General features: G+C 35.9%; 2 protein-coding genes across 5 annotated transcripts in view; one reads left to right on the top strand and one right to left on the bottom strand.

Annotated features, from left to right (window-relative positions):
* LOC107752151 (ankyrin repeat domain-containing protein 13A-like) overlaps positions 1-424 on the bottom strand; it is a 25412-nt gene extending 24988 nt beyond the window's left edge. The window contains exon 1 of the mRNA XM_016568039.1: positions 317-424. Coding sequence (XP_016423525.1) covers positions 317-424 — 108 coding nt within the window. The remainder of the gene's footprint in view (positions 1-316) is intronic.
* An 869-nt stretch (positions 425-1293) lies between these two features.
* LOC107752141 (ARF GTPase-activating protein GIT2-like) overlaps positions 1294-24079 on the top strand; it is a 28791-nt gene continuing 6005 nt past the window's right edge. The window contains exons 1-16 of one of the 4 annotated variants that reach the window (XM_016568026.1): positions 1294-1809; positions 6459-6592; positions 8720-8832; positions 9425-9530; positions 10059-10145; positions 10239-10369; positions 12659-12753; positions 13030-13075; positions 13609-13614; positions 13751-13802; positions 14469-14541; positions 14647-14744; positions 15863-15974; positions 16057-16199; positions 16338-16445; positions 18930-19199. In XM_016568026.1, coding sequence (XP_016423512.1) covers positions 1728-1809; positions 6459-6592; positions 8720-8832; positions 9425-9530; positions 10059-10145; positions 10239-10369; positions 12659-12753; positions 13030-13075; positions 13609-13614; positions 13751-13802; positions 14469-14541; positions 14647-14744; positions 15863-15974; positions 16057-16199; positions 16338-16445; positions 18930-19199 — 1656 coding nt within the window. In that variant the 5' untranslated portion in view covers positions 1294-1727. Of the gene's footprint in view, positions 1810-6458; positions 6593-8719; positions 8833-9424; positions 9531-10058; positions 10146-10238; positions 10370-12658; positions 12754-13029; positions 13076-13608; positions 13615-13750; positions 13803-14468; positions 14542-14646; positions 14745-15862; positions 15975-16056; positions 16200-16295; positions 16446-18929; positions 19200-24079 lie in introns of all 4 variants that reach the window. The other 3 variants (XM_016568025.1, XM_016568027.1, XM_016568028.1) reach the window with 3 other exon arrangements.

Below are 24079 nucleotides of genomic sequence, written 5' to 3'. Positions count from 1 at the left end.
CTGTAGTCATTCTCCCACACCAGGGCATGCAGTGGAAACCTGAGGCTGAAATCCTCGACGCTGGCAGCGGTGGCCGATAACATTCTGCCTCGATCAAACTCTCCGTATCTCCCCCTCCAAAATCAAGAGCCAGCCTGCGAGCTAGCTACTGTCATGAACCATCAAAGCTCTTCATGCGTTTAATTAATTGTTAATAATTATATAGTGACTCTGACTACCCACCACCAGTCTACATACATAAGCATTTACGGATTTCCCTCCACCCCCCACCCACCCACACACGCACGCACGCACGCACACACACACACACACTCACCGTCTGTATCTCTTTTTCCAGCTTTCTGTAGTCATTCTCCCACACCAGGGCATGCAGTGGAAACCTGAGGCTGAAATCCTCGACGCTGGCAGCGGTGGCCGATAACATTCTGCCTCGATCAAACTCTCCGTATCTCCCCCTCCAAAATCAAGAGCCAGCCTGCGAGCTAGCTACTGTCATGAACCATCAAAGCTCTTCATGCGTTTAATTAATTGTTAATAATTATATAGTGACTCTGACTACTAAACAGGTGGATTTTAGTAAAGGAGACGCCGAAAACGCAACCAACTTTTTTCAAAATAAACTTTTGAAAAACAAGGAAGTGGCAGGTCGAAACTATTTGGGTGGGGGTGTATCCAGTCATATGACAAATCTTTCCTCCAAACCCTATTGCATTTAGTTGTATTTATAAATAATGTTCTCAATATAAAATGATCGACAAGACCCTAATTAGCTATATATGACAAATAAAAAAAAAACAATAATGGAAAAATAATTATTTTTTCTTATTGAAATGGGCGAGCCCAACGCCAGACTAAACCATTTCATAAAAAGGAGGGGCGGTCGTGCTATAAAATATGGCTAAATTGTGTAAAATCAAAGAGTGAATTTTGCGTGTTCGTAAAGAGAAGTAATTTTTTTTAAATCTAGGCATGAAACGAAAATGTTTTCAAACGAAACATCAGTAAATGATTGTAATAAATAATTCGCTCGCCTGTGGGTAGGCGCGACGCCTCTGTGTTTTAAATGATTTTAGCTCATCAGGAGCGGCTGGTGATGAATCACTTCTGCGCATGCGCGGAAACGAATGCAGCATGTTATGAAGATCGCGTCCTACATGCCTTCAATTTCATTTCCGACTGTCTGGTTAATTCCTGGGTTTATAATTATGTTCCAAACATAAATAGGATTTATATTTAAAGAATTACATATTTAATATGATGTATTGTAATACGGCCCGCGAATAGATGGATAAATTGCTCAAATATCTTACGCGTTGCAGGGACGCGTCTGTCCACTGTGTGTCAGGCAGCGCTAGAAAGCTGATTTATCATCACTGTAAACTCAAATGTGTGGTCTGGGAGGGCAGATGGCACTCTTCTGCGATCTGATGGGTTGCTGGCGAGCATTTCCGTAGTGTAGTTTTTAATGCATCATGACAGAGGCTCCGCTGTCTGACTCGTCTGTCCTAATTTCAAGCTAGACAAGCTAAAGCCAGACATAACGTTGCATTATTTCACGTAGAGCAGGCAGTGCAGATGCATGCACACATTGAACTCCTCCGTATGCGCGTCCTCTTCGGGAATGAGATCCGCTTTCAGTGATAAAACCCTTTTAAACGGATTCAATCATCGTGTCAAAGCGGTGCATGCTTTAAATTTACCCGTGGACGATTCTGGGTCGATAATACATGGTAATACCAACGTTCCCGGAGACAAGGATGTCGAAACGGCTGCGAAATAGCGAAGTTTGTGCGGACTGCAGCAGTTCGGGTGAGTATATTCCGGGTACAAGGGATTTTTAATAAAAGACCTAACTTGCATCAGATGATATTACTGAATTAAGTGACCGAATGATAACATTTAACTATACAAATGTATGATTCAGATTTGGACGCTAACCTCAATTCAGCTTTGGATATATGAATGGATAATAAATGTATGTGTTTTGGAGTGTATGCATGCAGCGTTGACTCACCTCTGCGGGTGTTTTCAGCTTCAAATGATGCTGTGAAGATTTATGATCAGTCACACCATATTCTACTTAATTTTTTTTCTGGGGAAATCAGCTAAATGTACTCTATTGATCCTCAAGCTGTGTTCCTGGTTAAAACATCTACAATATCTAGTTTCTTGATGGTGTAAGTTTGCTTAATGGTGACATTTTATTTATGTCTTCTATCTCTGAGAAGTCAGGGCAGTGCATGTTTTGGTTAGAGTCACTTGTTAGTAATAAATAATGCTTTTTATTACAAGCAAGTGACCCTAACCAACACACACAGTGCCCTAACTTCTGAGAGGCTGAAGAAATAAATAAAACATCACATACTATTGTTGTCCTGATTACACGATGAAAAACTGCATCAGAGTTTTGACCTCCAAAGACTATAAATGATATTATTTAATTGCAGACATGTGTAGAGAACAATTTCATAAACCCCATATTGTTATTCATTTAAGAAATGTACTGTATTTAAGATAGACCTATTTTGGTGCTTGAACTATGAAGCACTGTTAATTTTTTGTCCTGTGTTTTGTTTATGTTGCATTGTTCGGTTTTCTCCTCAGTCCCCTTATTGATTGCCCTTGATTAGTTATGCCTCAGTCACCAGCTGGCCTGGGATGCGTGTCAGTATCATTGGGCAGTTGTTGTTAGGGTGAATATATTTTTAGTCATTCAGCACTTGGTTTTATTTTAGCCACTGCAGCACTTGATGGGGAAGAGAGCAGCACTTGGCTTGAAGAGAAAGAAAAGGAGAGGGAGGGAGAATGATGATTGTGCCAGGTGCTTGATTCTGGCCCTTGGCCTCTTTGCAGCTGTTGTTTGATACTTCCTGTGCTTGAAGGGAAGTGACTTTTGCTTCTAGGCTGCTCTCTGCTTATCAGCGGATCAGTTTTTAATTTAGATATCTCATGTTTCTGTCAGACTGATGCAATAGTGGTATCATATGTCCCTCACGCAGGCTGTGAAACCCAAATTCGTCATTAACTTCTTTAGTGTGGGCATCTTCAATAGCCTGCCCACCTGACGCAGTAAAATTATGCGTTTAAGTCTAGATTTATCCCTCTAGCTTTCCTCACTTAAGTTAGGGAATAGGGATTGTATTTGCAGTCCTCTGAGGTCAAAATAGACTGAAGAAAATAAACATAACCTTTTTTAAAGCAAATTAATGTATTTTTTCTCAGTAACATTTGTTATGTTAATATTTTGGATTTTGAGGGGATATCGTGGTATATTCACCTCTCAATTATTCACCATAATTATTTAAATCTAAAATAATACAAATAATTGAATTATTTTTCTAATAGCCTAATACATTGTTTAAAGGGGTCATAGGATGCTACATGCACTTTTAGAAGTTGTTTGAACTTAAATGTGTGTTGGCAGTGTGTGTACACAACCACCCTATAATGATAAAAATCCACCCAGTGTTTTTTTTTTAAATCTCATTAAATGTTTTCCCCTTTCTCAAATCGAAAAAACGGCTTGATCTGAAAAGAGCTGTTTTTGACGGTAAAAAAGGTGTTTTTTACACTACCATTGAGAAATTTTAACCAAACTATGTTACAGACTTTTCATTAAGACCCTAAAGAATCATATCAACTTGTGAAAAATGGGCATCCTATGACCCCTTTAAGTTAGAAACAGAGCAGTAGAGCATTAGATTTAAAATCTAATGCATAGAAGGCAGATTGGTGCCATCTAATGTGAGAAATAAATAGTTGTATTTAAATGTATGTATTTATTTATACCTTTGTTATGTATTTCCTAGTTGCTAAGAGTATTTTCAGACATAATTACTTACTTTTATTGGGTTTTGCATTTGGATGTTCAGACATGATCAATAACTACTTTATTATGGCTGACTTGTAGATTGTACCCCCCAAAAACCTTTTTTTTTTTTTGTATTTCGCATTAATTTCCTATGCCAGTTATTTTTTATCGCAAAGATCACAGGTGTGACTATTTTTTAATACCATTTAGCCTTTTCTAAAAATATACAGATTTTGTGTTTATATAGCAAATGCAACAATTTAAATTAAATTAAAAAAATGTAAAAATTCATAACTTTTTTTTGCCTCAAATTTTAGGCATCCCAATAAGAATATAAAAACTTAAATTAACATTTAATTAGAAAAAGCATTTGCCTGTAATCAGTGTGAAAATAAAATCCTCAAAACTCTCTGTTCTTGGGGAATTCTGACACACTAGAGCGCTGACTCATGTTGTTTCTGAAGGAAGTGAAATCACACGTTTGCCAGAATCTTGCGGGGGGGTGTTGGTACGATGCAGAAAATATGAACACAACACATCTTGGGTTGGCCCCACTTTCACTGATTTGGCATCATGACTCAGTGAGGGAGTGAGACTATGACATATTCTATTAAAAACTGGCTTGGTATGGGACGCCCATGAAGGACGAGTGCCAGTGACAAGTGTTAATGTATGAGCAGTGATTCTGTCTCTGGGTCGTTGAGTTTGTCTAGTGTAGTAGTGGGGGATCTCTGAGCAATCAAGGGTTTGGGCCAACTGGCGGGTCGTGACCTAAAAATGGGTTGCAGCTTGCAACTAACCATATAATGTGCTTAGTATAGCAAAGTGATGAAAAAATGTAAGTGATAATACCGCTGCAATATTTAGCCCCGTGTTTGTTACATGTGTTAGGCTGGTAAATCACTCTGTTGTTTATGCATTTACAAATACTATAAAAATCCTTTACAGCCATTCAGCCAATCCATTTTATTTTATGCTAAATTTGTTGAGGATATGCAGTTCATGGCAATTTCATACATTTTTTTTCAATACTGATTAGATTAGATTTTTTTTGTAACTGTATTGGATTGCAACTTGATGTAAAATCTTGACGTTAAACCAGTTTTACACAGAATTACACTGCAGTAGATGACCCTCTCGAATAATCTCGAGCAAGTAAAGCTGTGCAATGTTTCCCAGTCACCTGCTCGTACCCTGGAAGTAAAGCTCAGCTGCTTAGCATTTGTTGTGGTTTGAGTGAAAAATTTAAGGGGGTCTGAATACTTTCCGTACCCACTGTATATGTAAGAGGAAGTTAGTGTGTGTACAGCCGTACATAAAAGGATGACATTCAACCCTTGCTACTGTGACCTTATAAGGAAGAACTCCGCACCATATTTTGTTTTCGTCATATGTGACCCTGGAGCACAAAACCAGTCTTAAGTCGCTGGAGTATATTTGTAGCAATAGCCAAAAATACATTGTATGGGTCAAAATTATAGATTTTTCTTTTATGCCAAAAATCATTAGGATATTAAGTAAAGATCATGTTCCATGAAGATATTTTGTATATTTCCTACTGTAAATATATTAAAACTTAATTTTGGATTAGTAATATGCATTGCTAAGAACTTCATTTGGACAACTTTAAAGGCGATTTTCTCAATATTTAGATTTTTTTGCACCCTCAGATTCCAGATTGGTTGTATCTCGGCCAAATATTGTCCTATCCTAACAAACCATACATCAATGGAAAGCTTATTTATTTAGCTTTAGATTATTAGCTTTAATTATTTTTTTTATTTTAGTGTATATCATGTTAAAGTAAATAAAACATAACAGACGTGTTTCCTTGGCAACTAGCTGAAGTAAAATAAGTTTTTAATATTTTATTTCAGTTTTTAAATTTTTAATATCTTATTTCATTTCATTGATGGTTTATTTTATTTCAGGTAACAATGTTTTTTTTTAATGGTTTTAGTTAACAATAATAACCTTGATCAAAGCATCCTTTCTAGTTTCACATTTGTGATGATTCATTTGTTCATGTTAACTTTATTAAAAATGTAAGTTCAAAATATAAGCAATTCCATTTACATTTACATTTACATCATTTAGCAGACGCTTTTATCCAAAGAGACTTACAAATGAGAACAATAGAAGCAATCAGACCAACGAGAGAACAACAGTATACAAGTGCCATGACAAGTCTCGGTTAGTCTAGCACAGTACACGTAGCTAGGGTTTTTTTATTTTTTATTTTATTAAATAATAGAACAGAATAGAATAGGTAAGTGCTAGTATTAGTTGGTCAGGTGCTGGCGAAAAAGATGTGTCTTTAGATGTTTTTTGAAAATGGCTAAAGACTCAGCTGTTCGAATTCCAGAAGTATAAATCTATCCCATTTCATGTTGATTTGATTGTGCACTGTTTGAATTAGGTTTTGCATTAGACAAGTGCATTTTAGTTCATTTTCTTCGGTTCATTCTTGTAACAAGCATCTTCCTTGCATCAGCCTTTTTAAAGTATTGTGTTTCTGTTTTCATTCTCATGCACCAGCCAAAAAGCTCCATTAGTGTTATTGTGTATCGATCAGTGATCAACACGCTGCTGAGACACGCTGTTGTTTACTTCCTGTTAATCTGTTGATTTTCTTGGGATCCCTTAGATCCTCACTGGGCGTCTGTGAACAGAGGAGTTCTGATATGTGATGAGTGCTGCGGTGTTCACCGCAGTCTGGGTCGCCACAACTCACAAGTGCGGCATTTGTCAAACACAGCCTGGCCGCCCACCCAGCTACAGGTGAGCTGAACTCTCAGACAAGTATACACCATGGGAACCTTTTATTATGTCACCCTGCTTCATCCGAGATTAGGGGTTACTGCGCTCTTGTACTCGTACTCGTTAAAATGCCCCGATACCAAACGCCAATACCACACAGCATGTGAACAGTGCCATTATTCTGACGATTTGTGCTAACCGCTCAGATTGTGCTACCTCCCATTAAAAAGATAGGTAGCACAAATCGTTAGCGAAAAATGGTACCTATCAGATTGTGCTACCAGCATTTTATTCATGTGGTTTGAGGCTTTTTTAAATGTCCATACCTACCCCTACCCTAAACCTACCCGTCCATACCTACCCTTACCCTAAACGAACCCTTAAAACAATGCAAATATATTTTTGGTAGCACAATCTGATAGGTAGCATGTTTCGTCGGTACACCGTATCCAGACTAAGAAACACCAACAACAGAGAGCAGAATGGAGTTATTAGATATTAAGGATGAAGTACATGAATGTAATTAATATAATGTTAAACATTCAATATTCACGCCTGTATAGCTGATGTGCGCGAGCTGATAAGCAAAGCACGAGTGGATTGAACGCGCGGTTGCACAGATGCACGAGCTCGTCGAGTGAATATCCCTTTCTCGCTGACATCACTGGAAAGTTTGTAGTTTGGTCGAATATGTCAAAAACAAGTAAGTAAAACAATGTGCAAGTTACTAAAGATATGCTACTTGACGCATATAAGTTGCATGATCGCATTTGGTTAAAAACTAAATCGTAAATATAAAACAAACTAAAATTATAGGGGCATTCACTATAAACAACTTAAAGGTCAGGCATAAACAACTTATTTAAAGTGAAAGTGAAACTAGCAGCCTGTGTGAAATGCGCTAGGCTATACGCATCTCTCATTCTGCACCAATACAGATGTATACGCGCGTTGCATGTTTTGCTTGTTGACGTTAATTGCATTATATGAGTCGCTTTGGAATTTAAGTCGCAGCACATTTCAGATGATAAAAAACACTGATCTATGTATATCTATTATAGATCAGTGTAAAAAAAACTCAACTTAAGTTTCAGAAAAGATGTTCGTCACTGTTACAAGGTTATTAGGCTACAGGATAACAAGTGGTTCCTTACATTATTACAGGAAAGCAGCTTGTGATTACAGTGCTGAACCGCTGCAATGGAGCAGCTCTAATGTGCTATTAAATTAAAGATGAAATACCATAGAGCAAAAAATGAACAGTGTAACAGAAATACTGTGATTGGCCGAATACCTGAAGCGTGTGATGGAAATGTTACGCCCCTTACCATACTGTGATAACTTTTATAAAGAATATCTCTTTGGATTTGAGACTTTAGTCTTTGCAACTTTACAGATCTTCTTTATGCACCAAGAGCTTGTAACACTTCAAAGAGAAAGGAAAACTTGAAATCGCATCATATGACCCCTTTAAATAGATGGAAATAAATCTCTTTTAGGTGTTATTAAAAATATCTCAATTTGTGTTCCGAAGATTAATCAAAGTCTCATGGGTTTGAATTGAAACAACATGAGAGGGAGTAAATGATGACAGAATTTTCATTTTTGGGTGAACAATCCATTTAATGCTATGATATTAACAGAATTCAATTTTATTAAGCTTTTACATTCTCTTGAAATTTACCATTTCTTTTTTTTATTAATATGTATGCAAATTGATTTAATTAATTCATTTAAAAATGAGTAAAAACATCCATAGAAAGCGATTTAATAGCCATTATTTTGTCTGCCTCTTATTTTAATTAGAACATGAAAAACAGTCACAGTATTGTGTACTTGTATAGCCTGCAGCATTGTCTCTCTTAAGTTTCTGTTCTGTGACTTATTAAATGACTTAATCCAGTAATGTCTCATCTTCATGTGTCCTTGTGTAGTACATTTTTCCACATTCTTATTTACAGATCTGGGTTTTTTAATCCATCAATGGAGTCTTTTGAATGGTTATAAGAAAACGGTTTATTGGTGTGCGACCTCACTGGAGGGCCTTCCAACAGCGAGTGTGACTCACAAAGCATATTTAAAGGAGCATGTTGTCATAATGAATTTTTGTCTTGTGATGTATGCCCTCAATTTCTTTCTCATTCACAGATGGTTCAGACATTATACAACAATGGTGCTAATGCAATATGGGAGCACACTCTGCTGGACCCGTCATCCATCACGAGCGGGAAACGCAAACCCAATCCTCAGGATAAAGTCCAGTGAGTAATAAAAGACATCATAGGAAGGCGTTTATTTGGTATGCACTTCCATTCAAAACTTTGGGTCAGCAAAATACATATTTTTGAAATAAATCAATACTTTTATTCAGAAATGATGCATCAAATTGATCAAAAGTGACAGTGAAGTAATTTTTAATGTTACAAACGATTTCTGTTTCAAATAAATGCTGCTCTTTAATAATCTTAAAATTAACCTGGAAAAAAATTGCACAAAAATATTAAGAAGCACAAATGTTTTAAACGTTGTTAATAATAAGAAATGTTTCTTGAGCAGAAAATCAGCATAATAGAATGATTTCTGAAGGATCATGTGACACTGAAGCCTGGAGTAATGATGCTGAAAATTCAGCGTTTCCTTCACATGAATAAATTTAATATTTCATAATGTTACGGTTTTCACTGTATTTTTAATTGAATTAATGGTGAGCATAAGAGAGTCTTTTCACAACCATTAAAAATTAACAACCCCAAACTTTTGAACGGTCATGTATACAAAAAGTGTCTGAAATACGCCAACTCCCCCAACTGTTAACTGGCTCTAATAACTCCATTATTTCTCTCACCCAAAAAGCCCTAACAAAACCGAGTTTGTAAAATCAAAGTATCAAATGCTGGCTTTCGTCCATCGTTTACCCTGTCGAGATGACGACACTACAGCAGCCGCTGATCTAAGCAAGGTAAGGAAAGAGCTACCTGTTTTTATAGTGTGAAAGTGCAGTGACGTGTGGCCAAGTATGGTGTCCCATACTCGGAATTTGTACTCTGCATTTAACCCATCCAAGTGCACACACACAGTAGTGAACACACACACACACACCCGGTACAGTGGGCAGCCAATGCTGCGGCGCCCGGGGAGTAGTTGGGGGTTCGGTGCCTTGTTCAGTCGTGGTTTCTCGCCTCGCACTGGTTATTCACTCCCCCCACCTACAATTCCTGCCGGACATGAGACTCGAACCCACGACCTTTGGGCTACAAGTCAGACTCTCTATTGCTTAGGGCACGACTATGAACATGCCCCACATTTATGGTTGATATTTCTGTTATTCAGTTCTTTCAAATACTTGATGCATTCATTATGGTACATTTTTTCAGACTTGACATGCATTATTGTTCCTCTAGCACATCTAATACTCATCTGATGCAGCTGTCTTCTATCAGACTTGTTGAAATGTCTTTATTGACGTACATTGTATTTGATTCTTTAGCAACTTCACTCCAGCGTTAGAACGGGCAATCTTGAGACTTGTTTGCGGTTACTGTCGCTTGGGGCTCAAGCCAACTACTTCCACCCGGTAAAAACCTCTGATCGCACCTTAATGTTATTATATTCAGTTACATTAAAAATGCTTTCCTCATTTGTAATGGTTCTGCACTCCTTTGAACAGGAGAAAGGGAACACCCCGCTGCACATCGCAGCTAAAGCAGGCCAAGTGTGCCAGGCTGAGCTTCTCTGTGTTTATGGGGCAGACCCTGGTGCTCCTGACTCCAACGGCAAAACGCCCATCCACTATGCAAGGTAATCAATAGCTAATGCATTAATGGTCAAAAGCCACTCGGCATTGAAATCTGCATTTATTGATTACTTCCTGTATTGTCAATGTGGTGATTAAAAAGAATACTTGTCATGGATTTGTCACGTAGCCTTCACCGACAAATATCCAGATTAAAGGGATAGTTCACCCAAAAATACAAATTCTGTCATTACTTACTCACCTTCATGTCGTTCCAAACCTGTATGGCTTTCTTTCTTCTGTGGAACACAAAGAAGATATTTTGAAGAGTGTTGGTAACCAAACAGTTGACTTCCACTGTATGGACAAAAAAATACAATAGGAACCGAAACTGTTTGGTTATCAACATTCTTAATTTTTTTTTTATGCCATTAAAAAAAAAAATTATACAGGTTTGGAAAGACATGAGGGTAAGTAAATGATGACAGAATTTTCATTTTCAGGTGAACTATTGCTTTAAGTCCATGGCAGTGTTATTTTAGTATTATTTTATATACTAGAACAAAATTGATGAGTATGTGAAATTATCTTTTATTTTTATATTTTCAGCTTTATTTAAAATATATAGTTTTGCTAATTTTGTTAGTTTATTTTTAGTACTTCAACTGAAACTTGACAAGGAAATATTTATAATTCTATATAAAATTTCATCAAATACATATATTTTACTTTGTTTCAGCATTATTTCAATTACCAAAAAATTACCATTTTAATAGTTAATTTTAGTTAAAGGGGTCATATGATGTGATTTCAAGTTTTCCTTTCTCTTTGGAGTGTTACAAGCTGATTGTGCATAGATAAGATCCCTGCAAATACACAAAATAATGATCTTTAAAAAAGCATCATATGACCCCTTTAACAACAACAACACTGTTCCACAGATCTATATGGTGTCCTGTTTGTCATTTGTGACCCTGGACCACAAAACCAGTCATAAGGTTATATTTTTCAAAATTGAGATAGCCTTGATGAGCAGAAGATATTTATTTCAAAATCATTAATAATTGTAATGTTTCCAAACTTTTGGCAGGTACTTTAATAATAATAATAATGTGACATGCAGGTAAATAATAAAATATTTAATGAACTAAAAAGTTTTTTTTTTGTCTATTTTGATTTGTTTTGAATTTTAATATATTTATTTATTTAGATTATTAGCTTTTAATCAGCTCACAAACCCTGCATTAAAGTTAATTTATTTATTACAGTTTATTTATTTTATTTATTTTAATTTTATTATTTTTAATCTTTTTTTTTTTATTGTTAGCTTTTAAACAACTCACAATTCCAATTCTACAAATCTTGCATTAACAAAAATAAATGTATCCAATTTGAAATTTTAAAAGTGTAATTGGTTAATTTTGGTTGTTTTTATTTATTTTTTTATTATTTATGTTTTAATTTTACATTTTTATGGTTAATTTCATCCAAACTAAATTTGAAAAATGTAAGAGTTTAATTTTGGTTGTCTATTCATTTTAATTTTATATTTTTATGATTTAATTAATGATTAGTTTTTCATAAACTCACAAACCCTGATTGGAAACCCCTTATCTAAATGTTTAGGGTTTTATAAATATTCTAAATAAATTTGATACATATTCTATTGCCCGTTGTTAATTAATGTATATTCACAATACATTGACTACTTTAATTTAAAATGCAATAAAATTGCTCAGTGTTAGTTGATGGTATCTAATGCATGCTAACTAACAGAACCTCTTAAGTGTAAATGTTTTGAAATTGAGATGTATGCATCATCTGAAAGCTGAATAAATAAGCTTTCCATTGATGTATGGTTTGTTAGGATGGGACAATATTTGGTCGAGATGCAACTATTTGAAAATCTGGAATCTGAGGGTGCAAAAAAATCTAAATATTGAGAAAATCATCTTTAAAGTTGTCCAAATGAAGTTCTTAGCAATGCATATTACTAATCCAAAATTAAGTTTTGATATATTTAAAATTGGAAATTTACAAAATATCTTCATAGAACATGATCTTTACTTAATATCCTAAAGATTTTTTGCATTAAAGAAAAATGGATAATTTTGACCCATACAATGTATTGTTGGCTATTGTTACAAATATACTTGTGCTACTTATGACTGGTTTTGTGCTCCAGGGTCACATTTTATGATTCAGAAGGCCTGCTGTGCGCCCTATTAATGGTACACATTTCATTAAGGCTGTGAGAAGAACCGCGAGCACTGAGGGCAGCATTTGGCACAGTACCCTAAAGTTCAAAAATAAAAACCCATGTGTCATAACATCATTGTGTTGTTTGTAATCAGGCAAGCTGGCCATCAGGACCTGGCAGACAGACTGGTGGAAGTACAGTATGAGCTCACAGACAGGCTGGCCTTCTATCTCTGTGGGCGGAAGCCTGGTGAGTCCGAGCGCAGAGCGATGGTGGGCTATCATGATGAGAACTGATGTTTTGATATCCAGCTGTAGACGCTGATGAAGCCAGTTTGTAGCACTCTCTTACTTTAGTGGGTTATGGCCTTCAGAGCGCCAGATGGCTCAATAAAATAGCGCAGTGATGTTGGAGTCAGCTTAATGGGCTTTATTGCTTTAGTGTGCATCTTTATCAGTGGATTGTCAATTGAAAATGTTAAACCATGCCAGTATGTCAATAATGTCAATACATTCTGATTTTCAGACCACAAGAATGGACCGCATTTCATTATACCGCAGATGGCGGATAGGTAGTAACAATCTAATGCATTCTGATGTTTTCCTGTGTGAACTGGTGCCATTTTTATAGAAGTTTCTTCTAGAGGAGTATTTTGGGATGTGCTTAGTCTTGTTTTGCTTATTGAATTAGTGCCAAGGCTAATATTTGGCATTTTTCAAATATCGGCATCAAATATAGTTCTGTCTGTTACAGATAAAAGTCTGTCTAATTGTCAGATAGAACTATTAAACAAAGGATAAAGGTATACAATAAAGAATTATATCGATTGCTTTATATTATTAGTAATAGAAAGGCAAACATTATAATAATTTATTTACTTTATTTATTGTGATGGATGACGGCTTTATATCGGCCACCCTGCTCTCTAAGATATCGGCATCGGCTGTCAGAAAATAATATCGGCCGACCACTATATTGAATAATACTGATCGCATCCCAGAATACTTCCCAGGTGGAGATATTGATCCAAACAGGTTTTTAAGATTCACATAATTGAACATTAATATCTTGCTATTTCTTTTTTTGCTGTCTTTGATGAAAAAGAAATGTGTAAGTATTTTACATGGAGAATGGCAATTGAAAATTAAATTTCACGTTTATTTTTGGCCATTACAGTCTTTTATAATAATGCTATTTAATAGTCAAAGAAAACTAATATTATTCACCATTTTATTCCCTTTTATAGCAGTCTGGAGTTAACGGAGTTTGCAAAAGCTGCAAAAAGAAAACTGCAGTCTGTGAGTCCTCTTTAAATTTATTTTATTTTACTTTACTTTAAACAATACATCAGGCCCTCCAAATAAATTTTTTTTTACATCTTTTGTTGTAGCAAAATAATAAACTCATGCTTTATTGTTTTAAGTTGTTATGTTAAGCGGAATATTGAATTAAATAGTCTTTTCTAAAATGTGGTCTCACAGCAATGACTGTGTTTCAGGGTTATCTATTGAAATGTTGTCACCCTAATTGAAAACAATCTACAAAATGAATACAATCTGCTACCAAAATTCTAAACCATATCCTTATTATTTAGTACCAGATAAATGCTACTGTGATTGCAGAGATAAACAATGCCATTTGTTAAATGCATCTGAAGATTATTACTTTAAACAGCTATATTTTGCTAGTAGATTCTAGTGTAGGTATACTTTTGCAAAAACAAACAAACTTGGCTTTAACTACTGTAGCTTGTTACTTGGAAAGCTAACACTGCTAAGCACAGAGGAAACCGTCAGGCTTCTCTGAAGCAGATGGCCTTTAAGTGTTGCAACAGCCCCAAAACCGTTATCTGCCAGTCATTAATACAAAAGACTGCATCTTATTTGCTCCAGACATGCCATTATACAGTTTTACAACCATTGAGGGCACAGATGACTGATGCAACTCTGCCAATATCATTGCAGCTCAGTGATCATTTGTTTGAGGAACTGGCGATGGATGTGTACGATGAAGTGGATCGAAGAGAGACAGATGCAGGTGAGATGATCTGCATTTGATAAACACAATGGAAAGAACTGACTCAGGAAATGTACGTTATACGAGTGCAAACTTTGATGAGCACTTTCTTTGTATCTGGTGCAGTTTGGCTGGCCACTCAGAACCACAGCACCTTGGTAACGGAGACAACAGTTGTGCCTTTCCTTCCTGTAAACCCAGAGTACTCATCAACACGAAACCAGGCAAGTTCTGAACAGAAAGTTGCTATGTTTTCACTAAAGTCTTTTTAACAGGAAATAAAGATATTGCACTTTGACATGTGGCAGTTTATAACACCTTTTATGCAGTGTTTGCAGCTAGAAGTGCAACAAGCAGAAATGTGCCAGACGAACGTGGAAACAGATGTCACAAAATTAATAAAAAAGGAAATGGCATCAAAACTGTTATGCACTGAAGCTTAGAACCAAACTACAAATGATAGATTTGCATATAATGTATTATTTTATTTTTTTTGAGAAGTTGTCTTTTAACACACTGACACCTATCTAGGAAAGCTGTGATTTTGTAATAAACTGTCCACTTTCAACAATAAAATTAAAGAACATTACTATAAATGTACTTTAGTAGTTTCTACATGCAGGTGGGCATCTTTGTCCATTGCTATTTTAGGCATATTCAAGAAATAGTTCTCCCAAAAATGAACAATTGCTGAAAATGTCCGAGATTTGGAGAAATTTAGCTTTGCATTACTTGTTCACCAATTGATCCTCTGCAGTGAATGGGTGCCGTCAGAATGAGAGTCCAAACAGCTGATGGCAACAATACTACAGCAAGAATAAAAGTTACGCCTTCTTTCTTTGCGTAAACATTTGGGCGGCGTTATGCAAATCTTCCCACATCGTGACGTAGACATGTGGGGGCGTGTTAGAACGAGCCGTTTTAGGAGGGGCGTGGACCAGTCTTAACTTTTAAATGGAATATCTCTTTGGGTTTGAGACATTAGTCTTTGCAACTTTAGGGATCTTATCTATTCACAAACAGCGTGTAACACTCCAAAGAGAAAGGAAAACTTGATATCGCATCATATGACCCCTTTAAGATCTGGACATGGTTGAAAAGAATAATTTATATGTTAACTGGAGAGTTAGTTTTGAGTTCTGAAACTTGCAGTATGTTTTTATTGCTTCTTATATGTGTAAATATCAAGAATGTTTCGATTAAACTGGACTGGAGTCGTTTACCTGTTGGATTACTGTAATGTTTGACGGCACCCATTCACTGGTTACCAAGTGATGTAAAGACCAACTAGTTGTTCAGATAATTAATATACAATAAAATCATCACCGAATTTCTTTTACAGGGAAGACAAAAGCTGGCAAGGTTTAACGCTCATGAATTTGCCACACTTGTGATTGATATTCTAAGTGATGCAAAGCGACGCCAGCAGGGGAGTTCAGTCTCAAGTCCTAAAGGTACGGCCTGCATTCATTAGTCTTTGATTTCTTTTAAAGTCCTTGTTGATGTTTCATGATTGTTGTGTCTACGACTTCATAGACAATGTTGACGTATTCTTCAAAAGCGTGGGTAGTCGTCATGGAAGTGAAAGCCAGGAAATGGACCAGCCAGACTATGACAGTGTGGCGTCCGATGAGGACACGGACACTGATTTACGAGTGAGCAAAGCAGACAGAGCTAAGGTAGACCTGTAAAGCACGAGGAACTTTGTCATGTGCCATTCTTGCCATCACAGCGTCGATACGCACATGTCGGCTCTCTACTTCTTTTCTCCTCAGAGTCTGGACTCTGATCTGTCCGATGGACCGATTTCTGTGCAGGAGTTCCTGGAGGTGAAAAATGCGCTTTCAGCCTCGGAAGCCAAAATTCAGGAACTGATGAAGACCAACAGTAATCTGAGTGAGGAGCTGAGATTGATGCAGAAAAAGGTACCAGAGATTCAGCCGTGAGCGCTGAAGGCCCTGGTCAAAGCAGCATTTCTGCTCCTAAACCGAGCAAGACTGTCTAACCCCTACACCTGCACCTCTTCTCGCACGCGAGGGGGCAAAATTGACAAGGATTGTGATTCTTAAAATCCTCTGGAATGCTGATGTCAAAATAATACTGAAATAACCACTGTAAGTGTTCAGATAACCAGCATGACCTTGACCTCTAAACCATTGGAAAAGACATACAGTTTTAGAGACGTGAAACCGAAACATACTGACGGTTTGGCATTCGAATGCAGATGATTAGTTGGCATGCTAACCTCCCTAACCACAAACCTTATTTAGAAGTTGGCTCTTGCATCAGCATGACTCATTTTAATTGGCTGTGTTCTATATGTATGTGCATAATACATGGGTTTCCAGAATACAAATCAGAATACAATACAAATGATTATGAATTGAATTTGGAGCCTTTACTGTCATTTCGGTGTGAAAATATCATTTACTACAGTACTCTTTCACATTGACAAATCCAAGATGATAAATTATAATTTAGTTGGAGAGAATTTGCTCACATTCACTGAAGTGTTTAATATAGACATGCATAAATCAACTGTAACTGTTTAGTAATATTTTAAAATGAGGGCAGTCCCTAAATGGCCCTGCATTTAAAGAAGTTACAGTTTTGGCCTTTCTGTTACATTTCTCATTTAATTCTAGTCAGAAGTGGTGGTTAGTGTACTTCAGAGATTTGGTTATGGATGATTTTGACTGTTCAGTCCTCTCATAAAATAACATGTTACTAGTTTCGTTGTGTTGTTTGGCTTCTTGCTTAAAATGTATTGCGAGTTGAAAGTGGTTTTGGATTACATGTATTCCCCACACAAAATGATGGATACTATTTGAAATGATTGTGATTTGAAAATTTAGACCATTGTGACATTTGTGGGATAAAACTGTGTGGCTTTGCATTCATTGCACATCTGTCAGATGGCCAGAATCATATTATCATGAGTGACGTCTTTAGGCTCTTTTGTTATGCTCTGCATTTCCTTTCTGATCCTAGCCAACGCGTCTGCTCGAGCTCTTTGGCTTCTCTCTGAGCTGCAGAGTGAATCTCTGTCTCTATCCCTGTAGATTCTTAGGCATTTCTAACTTGCGCTTGTTCTGTGAGCATGTCTAGACATTGCATCTGCCTGTGCCTGCATGCTAAACTGGACTTTTTGCAGTTGAGAAGTTTGGATTTATTGAGCAACTCCATATAATGGTTTTCTCAAAGTTCCCCATAAGATTAGAATTATTTTTCATCATAATCTTTCTTAATTACAAGAGTTAATTATTTGTATAAGATCTAAATAAATGTCTTGTTTTGTAGAACATTTTCATTTGGTTTTAATATATATAAAAATATACTTTTTTTTTTTTTTTAAATTGAACATTTATTTTAATTTGTAAATGGATTTTAATTACGCCTGCAGTTTCATACAGAAGAAATCCTTTTATATTATGCTAATTAGTATTAATCAGTGCTGTCAAACGATTAATCGTGATTAATCGCATCCAAAATAAACGTTTTTGTTTACATAATATATGTATGTGTACTGTATATTTATTATGTATATATAAATATACACACACGGCATATATTTTGAAAATATTTACATATTAATAAAATTTATATATATAAATATATTTAATATATAAACGTAACATATTTTTCTTAAATATATACATGCATGTGTGTGTATTTATATATACATAATAAATATACACCGTACAGACACATACTATGTAAACAAAACCTTTTATTTTGGATGCGATTAATCGCGATTAATCGTTTGACAGCACTAGTATTATTTATATTGATTTCTCATAGTCCAGATTTGAAAGCTATTCCATCAAACTAAATAGTAGAAAATATGATGTGGCTAATTTCTTTTCCCCCACTACAATTTTGTAATATAGGATCTCATTCACTAAGAATGTGCACACATACATTTGTGCATAAAATCTGAATAGAAATATTTTCATGAACTAATCATGATTCACAAAAAAATTTTGTACTAAAACTGATTAAAAATTTACGAGAAAATGTATGTAACAACTGAAACCACACATACTCTGGGTGGCCTTACATTCGTGTTAAGATGAAAATGAATATATAAATATATTTCATATACAATGGAGCTGTGAGGTTTCTCTGAATAACAACTCCGATATGCATTACGAGAACATTTTTCATGAAAGTTCTACTGTAATCCACGCAATTATTAGTGAATTTTATTTATAAAATGGAAAAGGCAAAGACTGATTTAATCTTTTTTTTTTTTCATGGCTAATATAAAAATTCTGTGGGCCTGCAGCGGCCGTTTTTGAACTGAACATCATTTATTTCTTTTAGTTTTAGTTTTTCCTGTAAGCTCGGCTTTGCTACAGTTTCTGCTTTTCTCTGCGTTTCTCTGGCTTACTCGTGTTTCTCTTCAGCTGCAGTCTCTGCAAAGCGAGAACAGCTCTCTCAGGCGGCAGGTGTCCACTCAACAGCCCTATCAGGCCCCCGGCGGCCCTGACCACCCCAATCCCTCCAGCCTCTCCTCCTCTTCCTCCTCCTCTGCCCTGAAACGCCACCTGTCTGCACGGGCGAGCCGCCCCATGTCTATGTATGAAACCGGCTCTGGTCTGAAGCCCTTTCTCCCCAAGGGAGAGACCCCTTATCCTGAGGAGACCTTCCCCACCCTGCAACCCTTCCCAACCTATGTAAGTAAAAACCTGCCTCTCGCCTTCTCTCCTTCTTTTTCTTCACCTTGCTTTTCAAATGTTGCAGCATGCGGATGGTACGTTTCCAATTCTCTGCGCTTTATGAGAGTTTCCAAAATACACGTTTTGGACTACTCCACGTATTACTTCACTTTGCATCCTGTTAACTCACATAGCAGCTATTTCACCATATTTTCTTTTTCCTGTTTTAGTTTCACGTGTCAGCTGGGAGTTACAAAACATGTCTTTATGGCCAACTCAATGCATAAGTCACACAGTCTCATTCTCATTGCTTTATGTAATTTGGTTTGTACGTAGAATTTTGATTTTGCATTTCAAGCTCTAAGGAAAAGGTGCACGAAGCAATTTTATGACAGTATGACCGATAATGTTGTACCAGGGTTTACTGAGAAAAAGTGAGTTATTGAATATGCTTCAAGTCAGTGTACATCATTTTAAACCTATTTTAAGTATTAAACATTTATTTAGGGATGCAACATTTTCACAGTGGAAAAAGTTACTTACATTTATTTATTTATTTTTTAAACCATGAAAATATCTTTTGTACATGTCACAGTTACTCTAGCTTACAAAATTCAGTATCGTCTTCATGTAACATGCCCAGTATTTTATTTCAGTTGTATTTTTACAGTGGAAGTTCCCATTTCATTTCCTTCATTTTTTTTTTACTGACCTTTTGAGTGTTGATATTAAAAATGTTTTAACCCTATGGCTTTGCATCGCTTTTACTGAATTTGAATGATACTGATTATTTTCCAATGCATGTAAATGTTGCAGCTATTCAAACTTTATTCATTAGTCATTATTATTTAACACTGGATTTGTGCTGGGTTTTATAAAACTATTTCTTCATGATTGTTCATAATTCATAGCTAATATTAGTTTATAATGTTAATAATGTATTGGTATACACTACCAGTCAAAAGTTTGGGGTCAGTAATATTATGATTTTTTAAAAAGAAATTAATGCTTAATAGTGATTATTAATATTAATAATTATTAATAATATTGATAAAGAGTGCATTAAATTGATCAAATTAGACAATACATTTATTTTTAATGTTACAAAAAAAATTCCCTTTCAAATAAATGCTGTTCTTTTTAACTTTCTGGTCATCATTGAATATTGAAAACAAATGTATCGTAGTTTCCACAAAAATATTAAGCATAACAACTGATTTCAACATATAGTTGAACATATAATAATAATAATAATAATAATATATGTTTCTTGAGCAGAATATCAGCATATAAGAATAATTTCTGAAGGATCTTGTGGCTGCTGAAAATTCAGCTTTGCCGTCACAGGAATAAAATGCATTATACAATTGTATTCTAGGAGAAAACAGTTATTTTCAATTGTAATAATATTTCACAATATTACTATTTTACTGTATTTTTGATCAAATAAATGCAGCCTTGGTGAACATAAGACATCTCTTTCAAAAACGTTAAAAACTCTTGCCAACCCCAAACTTTTAAACTTGCGTGTGTATGAGTTAATATTAACTTAGATCATTGTAAGTTTAAGTTTCTACATTAATGGTAAAGAATTGAACCTTATTGTAAAGTGTTACCAAATTATTACTATTGACTGACTTGACTATTTTGTTAGATTGTTACTGTTGACAACATCATGCCATCTTACAGAAGTCAAAATTACTCTATCACCTTGTTCTCCAGCCCAGGCTCTCCATTATGGCCAAGTATTAAAAATATTGTGCATTTTTTTCGTCTTTCATTCTTAAGTTTTATTTGCACCCCTTTTTAGATGGGAAAGGGTGTGTATGTGGCCACCTCCTCTTCCCTCCCCTTCCTCCCCTCCTCATCCTCTCCGTCCTGTTTGTGGGATGAGAGTACACAAAGGGTTAAGTACGTTCCTCACGGGACCAGACGGAAGCAGCCGGAACCCTTCACCTCCTCTCCACCCTCCTTCACAAACTCCTCCTCAACTCCCATCCATCCGTTTTCCTCTTACACCTGTTGTGCTCCACGCATCTCAATGCATGAACGGCCCCTCCACCAACCCTCCGGGGGCTGCTGTTTTCAACTGATACGTATTTCTGTCTTCATCATCACCATCATCCTCATAGATAGCACATGCATTTCATGGCTTGTCTTCATTCCCAGGGTGCACTGCTCAGGGCTTGTCTACTGCTGCTGCTCACACATCTGTTCAGGATGTCTTGTAAAGCTACATGCTCTGCATGCAATTGTGAAATTAATATGTAAATGAGCTGGATAAGCTTGTTTGCGCGTGTGTGTGCGCGCAAATTGCAGTTATTTTTAAATTGGTGTTTCTGTTGTCACTCAGTGTGTTTGTGCATTTTGGGTCCTGTTTATGGATGTTTAGCACTTTTCACAAAAAGAACCATGTTTTATCTGTAAATATTTAGTGTGAAAATGATTTTTTTTTAATGCATCGATCTGACAGTTTAAGTCAATTAATAAGTCAATTTATTTCTTTTTTTAAATTGTTTTTGAATACACTATACCATTCAACTACCGGTCAAAAGTTTGGGATTGGTCTTTAAAAAGTTTTTTTTTAATTTTTTTTTTAAAGTCTCTTATGCTCTCCATTATGGCCAAGTATTAAAAATATTGTGCATTTTTTTCGTCTTTCATTCTTAAGTTTTATTTGCACCCCTTTTTAGATGGGAAAGGGTGTGTATGTGGCCACCTCCTCTTCCCTCCCCTTCCTCCCCTCCTCATCCTCTCCGTCCTGTTTGTGGGATGAGAGTACACAAAGGGTTAAGTACGTTCCTCACGGGACCAGACGGAAGCAGCCGGAACCCTTCACCTCCTCTCCACCCTCCTTCACAAACTCCTCCTCAACTCCCATCCATCCGTTTTCCTCTTACACCTGTTGTGCTCCACGCATCTCAATGCATGAACGGCCCCTCCACCAACCCTCCGGGGGCTGCTGTTTTCAACTGATACGTATTTCTGTCTTCATCATCACCATCATCCTCATAGATAGCACATGCATTTCATGGCTTGTCTTCATTCCCAGGGTGCACTGCTCAGGGCTTGTCTACTGCTGCTGCTCACACATCTGTTCAGGATGTCTTGTAAAGCTACATGCTCTGCATGCAATTGTGAAATTAATATGTAAATGAGCTGGATAAGCTTGTTTGCGCGTGTGTGTGCGCGCAAATTGCAGTTATTTTTAAATTGGTGTTTCTGTTGTCACTCAGTGTGTTTGTGCATTTTGGGTCCTGTTTATGGATGTTTAGCACTTTTCACAAAAAGAACCATGTTTTATCTGTAAATATTTCGTGTGAAAATGATTTTTTTTAATGCATCGATCTGACAGTTTAAGTCAATTAATAAGTCAATTTATTTATTTTTTTAAATTGTTTTTGAATACACTATACCATTCAACTACCGGTCAAAAGTTTGGGATTGGTCTTTAAAAAGTTTTTTTTTAATTTTTTTTTTAAAGTCTCTTATGCTCACTAAGGCTACTTATTTGATCACAAATGCTGTAATATTGTGAAATATTACAATACAAAATAAGTATTTTCTATTTTAATATGTAATTTTTTTCCTGTGATGCTAAGCTGGATTTTCAGCATCATTATTGTCACATGATCCTTCAGAAATAATTCTAATATGCTGATTTGCTGCTCAAGAAATATAATAATAATAATAATAATGTCTTATTATTATTATTGTTGGAAGCATTTGAGCTCAATATTTTTGTGGACACTGCTTTTTCAGGATTCTTTTGATTAATCGGAATTTCAAAAGATCAGCATTCATTTGAAATCGAAATCTTCTAACATTAGAAATGTCTGTACAGTCACTTTTGATCAATTTAATGCATCCCTGCTAAACAAGTAAAATCATATTGACCCCAAACTTTTGAACAGTAGTGTATATCCTCACTTGAAGACGTTTGAGAATCGGGATTTTTAGAGTTGAGAATGTTCATAAGAATAGAATCTACAGTTCAATACACTGGGCATTAATATAATCGATTATTAAATAGTACTGATTTTTTTGTTTTTTTTTGTTCGATCATTACATCACAAAGCATTGGTGCATTTTTACATCCACACAAGGAGATGTGTTTAGAGCAGATGCATAAGAGTGTGTTCAGTGGAACATTCATTTGATTATTCCACATCATATGGCGGTTCTCCAAGCATCATGACCGGTGCTGCCCTGATAACAAATTGATACAATACTCAGTTAATATCCCAGCTCAGAGCGCTGCTGGCATCTGACCCCATTACCTTATTATCCTTGAGCACAGTGAATCATGCTTCAGTGAGACTGTCAAATATCTTTACTGTAAATGCTTTACTGCACTGTGAAGGAAAACACTGATCAGAGCCATGACCTACATTCAGTTGTAACCCTGAGTTTAACCCCTAAGGACACACAAGTTGTTTAACAGCTCATTTACTTGAGTTTTTGCATCCACTGGTCATAGCTTCAAAACAAAGATGACCTATCCACTGGACTTAAAAGTACATTCAAGGAACGGTACACACTGTTTTAAAAGTTTGGGCTTGGTAAGATTTTAGAAGCAGCTATTACGATGTTTTGGCAATTTCTGTTTAAAAATATTTTTATTTTATGCCAAATATCATTAGGATGTTAAGTAAAGATCATGTTCCATGAAGATATTTTGTCTATTTCCTACCGTAAATATATCAAAATTTCATTTTTGATTAGTAATATGCATTGCTAAGAACTTAATTTGGACAACTTTAAAGGTGATTTTCTCAATGTTTAGATTTTTTTTGCACCCTCAGATTCCAGATTTTCAAATAGTTGTATCTCAAGCCAAATATTGTTCTATCCTAACAAACCATACATCAATGGAAAGCTTATTTATTCAGCTTTCA

The sequence above is a fragment of the Sinocyclocheilus rhinocerous genome, unplaced genomic scaffold (genome assembly GCF_001515625.1).
Source record: "Sinocyclocheilus rhinocerous isolate Xijiao unplaced genomic scaffold, SAMN03320098_v1.1 scaffold1312, whole genome shotgun sequence".
In the NCBI taxonomy this organism is placed as follows: domain Eukaryota; kingdom Metazoa; phylum Chordata; class Actinopteri; order Cypriniformes; family Cyprinidae; genus Sinocyclocheilus; species Sinocyclocheilus rhinocerous.
Note: the sequence above shows the minus strand (reverse complement) of the source record. Positions and strands in the feature narration are given on the sequence as shown.